General features: G+C 43.1%; 2 protein-coding genes and 1 long non-coding RNA gene across 6 annotated transcripts; 2 read left to right on the top strand and 1 right to left on the bottom strand.

Moving 5' to 3' along the window:
• Positions 1–803: 803 nt before the first annotated feature.
• LOC132465640 (uncharacterized) lies at positions 804–1,531 on the bottom strand. Its single transcript, XR_009527651.1, has 2 exons — positions 1,422–1,531; positions 804–1,027 (listed from the first exon to the last, which is right to left on the bottom strand). It is a non-coding gene; the product is annotated as an uncharacterized LOC132465640 (long non-coding RNA).
• LOC132465637 (uncharacterized) lies at positions 872–2,718 on the top strand. Of its 4 annotated transcripts, XM_060062331.1 has the most exons (5): positions 872–1,009; positions 1,403–1,544; positions 1,696–1,918; positions 2,440–2,573; positions 2,613–2,718. In XM_060062331.1, exons 1-4 carry the CDS (start codon positions 872–874, stop codon positions 2,522–2,524), a joined length of 588 nt encoding a protein of 195 aa, XP_059918314.1. In that variant the 3' UTR covers positions 2,525–2,573; positions 2,613–2,718. The 4 variants fall into 4 exon arrangements, 3 of the variants coding, with proteins under 3 accessions (XP_059918314.1, XP_059918313.1, XP_059918312.1); XM_060062330.1 differs by having other exon boundaries at positions 2,440–2,710; XM_060062329.1 differs by lacking the exons at positions 2,440–2,573; positions 2,613–2,718 and adding an exon at positions 2,018–2,419.
• A 160-nt stretch (positions 2,719–2,878) lies between these two features.
• Positions 2,879–6,345, top strand: LOC132465639 (uncharacterized). The gene is made up of 7 exons (XM_060062332.1): positions 2,879–2,985; positions 3,208–3,324; positions 3,407–3,482; positions 3,558–3,809; positions 4,109–4,280; positions 4,417–4,565; positions 4,672–6,345. Exons 4-7 carry the CDS (start codon positions 3,680–3,682, stop codon positions 4,857–4,859), a joined length of 639 nt encoding a protein of 212 aa, XP_059918315.1. The 5' UTR covers positions 2,879–2,985; positions 3,208–3,324; positions 3,407–3,482; positions 3,558–3,679; the 3' UTR covers positions 4,860–6,345.
• The last annotated feature ends 318 nt before the right edge of the window (positions 6,346–6,663 follow it).

Below are 6,663 nucleotides of genomic sequence, written 5' to 3'. Positions count from 1 at the left end.
TGTGGCACTCATTATAACTATGTATATAGGTCTTCACGGCACATCATAACCACCTTTGTGATATATTATGATTTTTCATTAAAGGGCATGGTGCAGGTTTCTATTTTCTTCTTTTCTGGCAATTTTCTAGTTGGTAATAAACATTTAAACAATTATCCATTGTATTTGATGTTGTAGGGTATCACAAAATATAAATATTAGGAAAAGTAGGTGATATATTAGTGGTTATTAGCCACAGGTTAGCGATGATTCTTATTTCTCCCACAATGCATTGCATGACGTCACGTAAGGTACTCCGCTTTTGGACGACAGCCGAAGCCGCTAGTGAGAGAGTGACAGTGTCAGATTATATAAGTAAATACATAAATAGAGATAGCCTAGATATATATAGATAGATAGATAGATAGAATAGCATAACATCGATAGATAGATAGAATAGCATAACATCGATAGATAGTGAGGGATAGCATAGCATAACATAACATAGATAGATAGTGAGGGATAGCATAGCATAGCATAACATATATATAGATAGATAGAGAGAGAGAGAGAGAGAGAGAGAGAGAGAGAGAGAGAGAGAGAGAGAGAGAGAGAGAGAGAGAGAGAGAGAGAGAGAGAGAGAGAGAGAGAGAGAGAGAGAGAGAGATAAGTAGATAACATGGTTTTCTACTGTATTTGTGGCGGGTGCAACAACTCCAGCAAAAGTGGACATAGGGTCCACTGCTTCCCCAAGGACAAAGGGCTTCTCCGAAGCTGGGTGCAATTTGTCAAGTTTAGGCGGGCAGATTTTTCAGCTAGCTCTGTTACCGCGTACTCCAGAATATGCAGCGCGCATTTCAAGGAGGAGGATTACCACTCAGGGGATGCCAAGATGGTCTCACTTGGTTTAAAGAGTAAGAGGACGGCGAAGTTAATTCCTACCGCCGTGCCGTCTGTGCATGCAAACCACTCTGCCTGCCCTGTCCCGAGGTCGAGAGACACCGTCTGCCGCAAGCGAGAGATTGCCACGGTAAGCATCATGCTATAGCTGCTAATTACAAGCTGCGCGTTAGCTAGCTCTGTGTATTTTGCATACCGTGTTCCCTTTGACACAGCCTCCTCTACAAGCATGATCAGTCTGACATTAGAAGAGCATATTTCGTGATTCACGAATATGAGCCAAAACAAAATTGCCCTGAAGTAAATGTCCATATCGTCATGAAAGCTTCATGGCTAGTGTTTGGATCAGTGATCGTCATCATCAAGCGGCTTTCACAAGTGTGTTTGCGTTTTGTGTTAGTGCTAGACTGCTACGGTTCTCTTTCACATATACTGTATTTGACCGTGACCGTGATTTCTTTTTTATATACTTATATATACTATACTTTATACTAATATACTTTTTTATATTTGTTTTCGCAAGATGTTGACAGACGCCTCACAGCAGGAGACCGTGGCCAGTGTAGACACTGTGGAGAGTGTCGATACTGGGGATCAGCCCTTGCCCTCCTCCACTTCTGACGCTGGGACACAATGTTATTTGAAGCCCCCCCGATGGTCTCACGGTAAATCTTTGGTATTTTAAGGGGTAGATATTATGTCTAAAACATTTCCATACACATTGATGAAATGAATACATAGCCTACACCAAAACATAGCCGCTTAGATTTGCCATGATTGTCATATGTTTGGGTATGTTTACTGCCTCTGCCACAGCTGTGCAGGTTAACCTGAAGCCCAAGATGGTTAGCGTGGGCACACAGACTTCAATCAGCCCACAAACCTCCACTCCCCTCGCTAGTCCTGAACAGACAGTTGACGACGATGATGATGATAATGCCACTGTCATCAGTGACTTGTCGTGGGTGCCCGAAGAGCCGATGGATGAGGAGGAATTGTTTGATGAGGAGCCACCTTACACGTGTGACCCCCACCACAAGTGAGATAATCGAAAACCAACATAGACCATATTGAATGCTCAATGCTTTGTTAGTTTGAATGACACCGCCCCCCTCCCCCTCATTTTTTGTTGTTGTAGTTGCATTGACAAATTCATTGTTTGCCAAGAGGAGCTGATGGGCCTTTTTGCCATCTGTCCGGCCTGTTGTGAGAGGTCGGATAGTAGCATCGTGCAGCAGGAAGGAACTTTTGTTAAGATCAAGCAGGTACAGTTTTGTTTATGCAGTTTTGTTTACGTGGCCATCTGATTAGAAAATCTGAATATCTAATTACAATCTGATAGCTCTGACTGTCTTGCCAGTTAATTTACAATGTATGTACCAGGCTGGCTTAAGTCTGCTGGTTTGTGATGCCATCATATTTGAGTGTTATACTGTATTGGTCATGTGTGTTTCATTGAAAATATGAAACCTTTGACCAGTAATGTACAGTACTTACTCTATATTGAATCCTGATATACTGTTGATTACAATGTTTTATTTTATTTTATTACTTATCTAGGTCTGTGCATCATGTGGCTACCACCGTTTCTGGCAAAACCAGCCAATGCTCCACAGGAACATGCCAACCTGCAACCTCCTGTTAAGTGGGGCCATTCATTTTACTGGATGTTTGGCCACACAGACACTAAGAATGTTGACCCTGTTTGGCCTGCAGTGCATCAGTGCCAGCAGTTTCTTTCGCCATCAACGCCGCTACACCATCCCTGTAATCGTTCAGGCCTGGCAGAATGATCAAGCCAAGAATTTTAGTGACCTACGGGCAATGGATGGCGGGCTAGTTCTTCCTGGTGACTGCAGGTAAACCAGTGTGAGAGCTAGACCAGTTCCACGTTTTGATTTTGTTATTTGTTATCATGTAGGGTGGCTTTAGTTGGCATTTGCAGTTGACATGGTGGATTGTCTTTACAGACCATGGTTTTAAAAACTTGAAACATAAATTGTAATTAATTCCAGGTCAGATTCTCCTGGGCACTGCGCAAAGTATGGGTCATACTCTCTGATAGAGGACAGAGTGAACAAGGTGGTGGATGTTCAGCTTGTTCAGGTAAACCTGATGTTATTAGACAAAGAAATTAACTCTGCAATTTGGTAAAAGGATTGTATCTTAATATAACATCTTTCCACTACAACCATGCATAGAGCTTTATTGTGTATTGCCTAACTAGAGTAGTGTATCATAATGCCTGGACCAGCAACGCTTCGGTTCATTAACGCCTCCTTCAACACCACCAGCATTCTACACTTACACTGTTATGTCATGTTGCAGAGCTCAGAGGTCCCCAACAGCTCATGGTGTGAGCTTGAAGGGCTCAAGCGCAGTGTTGGCCTGCTGAGGGGAAACGACCTGCATTTGGCAACGCTGATCACGGACCGACATCGCCAGGTATTTACAATAAAAATGCAGTATAGAATGTAAATATCTGAATTGCACTGAAGCTGGATGTTAGTGTTTTTTTTCTCCTTAGGTTGCCAAATGGGTGAGAGAGGAGCTGATCCCTGAAGGGACACAGCATTATTTTGACGTGTGGCACATTGCCAAAAGTATGTATCCATTGTTGGAACCTTGAAGCAGTTTTTGTTAGTGCATATCAATTAATACCATTTGTTCTAAAACAGGTCTGGGGAAGGCATTGGATGCAGCATCCAAAGAGTGTGACCAACTACAGTTGTGGAGGCCAGCTATAGTGAATCACCTCTATTGGACTGCAGCCTCAACCCCAGATGGCAACCCAGCGGTCATGGAGGCCAAATGGAGAAGTTTAGTGAACCACATCCAGGACATCCATGACCATGACACCCCTGCCTTCTCCAGTTGTGCCCATGGCCCTCTAGACGGAGATCAGCGCAACAAAGAGTGGCTGGACCCAGGTACAGTACTGGTATTATGCACGCTCTACATAGTTTTGTTTTATTTGCTGTCTTTGAGTAATTGTCTGGATGCTTTGACATGTGACCTTTGTGATGAAATTGTTTTTTCATTCCCTGGCAATCTCATAACATTCTGTTTACTGTTTATGTTTGCTATAATTCATATGCAGGACAATTTCATGTGTTTCCATTTCAAAAAGGAATTCTGTCTGTATCCATCTTCCTGTCTAATGTCTATTTGTACGTTTTCCGTCTGTGTGTCTGTCTGCCTCCCTGCCTACCTGTCTTGGTCTTTTCAGGCTCATTGGCAGCAGTCAAGTTGGAGAACATAATGATGAGGGCTGCCTTGCTGAAAGATGTCCGTCAGCTGTCTCCACAGCACCAGACCTTCTCCCTTGAGGCTTACCACTCCCTCATCTTGCACTTCGCGCCCAAGCACACAGGGTTGTCATATCTTGGGATGTATAGCAGGTCAGTGCTATCCAATGGAATAACACTGCCAATTATTATGCCTTTTATAGTAATAATACTACCTATTAACGTGCCTATTGTAGTATTTTGTCATACACCAAGTTTCAAAGGTTTTCTCAAATGTGTTATTTTGTAGGCTTCTCTTAGCGGCGCTGCATTATAATCACAATGCCAATCGCGAGACAGCACGGAGAAGTGACGGGACGGAGAAGTACTGCGTGCGGTATCCGCGCTTCAGAAAAGGTGCCCATGTGGTGCGTCCCATCAAAGAGGCAGCCTCATACGGTAAGCAGTGTCAGGCAGTTCTATCATATTTTGAGATGGCGCACGAGTGATCAGTGACAATGATCTTTATAAAGTAATATTATTATTATTATTATTATGTCTGCAGGTTATGCAACATCATTAATGAAGGCCCTTCGGGAGAGCTACGCCAATTCACCCGCGGTTCTTCGAGAAGTTGGCGCCAATTTGTCCTCCGATGCACCCGCCCCCATCGCCAAATCCTTCGAACAGATTCCTAAGGAGGAGGCCATCAGCCTCTACCTAGCCCGGCAGTCACGCTTCAAGAAAACCTAATTTCACATTATTATTTTTTTCCACGGACAAGTCCAATGATTTAGTTGTTATTATTTGCATGAAATTTCTTTGTATATAATTCAAAATAATTTGGTAATCATTTTACCTGTGCCTTGTCAACCTCTGTGTGCGGTGTTGTCTGGGCTCACTGTGTCTGCTTGATGTGCTTTTGCATGTATCACTGCATGTATGCATGCATGAAATAGTGTGCATGTGTGTGTGTGTGTGAGAGAAAGAGAACCATCAACTGACCCTCGGGTATGACTACACTATTGCAGAATTAATTAGAATTAGAATTAAACATTGCGGGTCTAGCCCTTCATCAGTGTTCCTTGTATGTTTTGTGCCTAACCATTTTTTTATATAGATTTAATTCCAACCTGTGTCTTTGTTCAGTAACCATTACAAGCAATGCCAATCAACTTTTTTTTATCCAAAATGCATGTGTTCTGTGTACTTTATAACATTTTAAGGGCAATTGAATGATCACAACAGAATAAGCATAACTATTATTTGTATTCATTTTCATCCAAACAAGGCCATTGAAAGCCCTGATACGTCTGGTCATCATTCTGGAATTGCTGTCTGATGGTTGAAACCACACAAGAGGGTAGAGGCTTCCTTATACTCCTCCCTAAAACGCCATAAGCCCAGCGTATAGCTTGCCTGTACGCAGTGTACCGGTATTGCCTAGGGATAAGTAGGAACGATTCTTAAGTTTAAAACTCTGTAAGTAGGTTGGAAACGTCATTTTAAGCCTGTTTCTTATGCATGTTTATTGTGTATGCAACACATCTCCTGTCACCTATAACTGTTGGTTCAAATGACTCAGTGTAAAAAGATTTGTAAAGTAAACATAAACCATGAACATACTCGTGCGTGCTGGCTTGAAGGGGACCATGATCCTGCCTGAAGTGTGTGTATGCTATTTTTAGCACAAACGGATTCAGGCAGCATGCCTCAAATCCAGGATGCTGCGTTAGGCACGTTATATCTGCTGGCCGCGGGGTGAGCTCCTCGACCAGCGACCAAAACGCGCTCACCTCCCTACAACACAAGCTCTCCACCACAGTTTCCATGGGACGACACCGCCCACACAGACACCTGCCAAACACAGCGACACAGACACGCTTACTGCTCTCTCCCGGTAAGCGGTACCCTGACAGTTTCAATGACAATCAATCACGAGGAAAACGAGTTAGCACTATCAAAAATAATCACACTGAAGACATAACCAGCCTACTCGGCGTCGGCTACGTTTGCAAACAACATTTTCACCGGAGAAAGGTAAAAGCTTAGAATAAACACTAGGGGTTCACAGGTGGGACTGTCAAGCTAGCCCATATTTAGAAGAAATAGAAGGCATAATATGCCTTCTATTTCTGGATCTTCTGACTAAGTTTAGGGTACTTATCTGAGCCAATGACATAATCACTGTCACTAGATATAAAGAAAACGTTGACTTTCATTCGATGCTATTCACTGACAGTAAAAATAAATAAGTTATTGTATGCACTGCTGTTCATAGACTACTAGCTCCAGCGCTCCTTGCTGCGTTTCTAAATGGTAGCAACTCACCAGGACACTTCACCAACTCTCCACTCATTCTCCTCTGACCATGCATTTATTTGTCTTTGACGGCCATCGGCTCTCGGTATTTCCTCATTTCCCCTCATACGCCTAACCGGTTCGAAATTATATGGCTGTAGGCCATCATAAATGTTGACAGTGGGTCTTGCTACCTCTTCCTCATCCCCGTCCGCCATAATGCTAGTTCTAGTATGCGTCTACCTTACGTGACGTC

Source organism: Gadus macrocephalus, chromosome 10 (genome assembly GCF_031168955.1).
Source record: "Gadus macrocephalus chromosome 10, ASM3116895v1".
Lineage (NCBI taxonomy): Eukaryota > Metazoa > Chordata > Actinopteri > Gadiformes > Gadidae > Gadus > Gadus macrocephalus.
This window is presented reverse-complemented; position numbering and strand designations above follow the sequence as displayed.

What these genes read in the sequence shown, in the direction of transcription:
- LOC132465637 (XM_060062329.1), top strand. Translation starts at nt 872, where the DNA reads ATGGTCTCACTTGGTTTAAAGAGTAAGAGGACGGCGAAGTTAATTCCT. An exon ending in GCAAGCGAGAGATTGCCACG is followed by an intron (nt 1,010 to 1,402) that starts GTAAGCATCATG and finishes TGTTTTCGCAAG; the next exon opens with ATGTTGACAGACGCCTCACA. An exon ending in ACGTGTGACCCCCACCACAA is followed by an intron (nt 1,919 to 2,017) that starts GTGAGATAATCG and finishes TTGTTGTTGTAG; the next exon opens with TTGCATTGACAAATTCATTG.
- LOC132465639 (XM_060062332.1), top strand. Translation starts at nt 3,680, where the DNA reads ATGGAGGCCAAATGGAGAAGTTTAGTGAACCACATCCAGGACATCCAT. An exon ending in TATCTTGGGATGTATAGCAG is followed by an intron (nt 4,281 to 4,416) that starts GTCAGTGCTATC and finishes GTTATTTTGTAG; the next exon opens with GCTTCTCTTAGCGGCGCTGC. An exon ending in CAAAGAGGCAGCCTCATACG is followed by an intron (nt 4,566 to 4,671) that starts GTAAGCAGTGTC and finishes TTATGTCTGCAG; the next exon opens with GTTATGCAACATCATTAATG.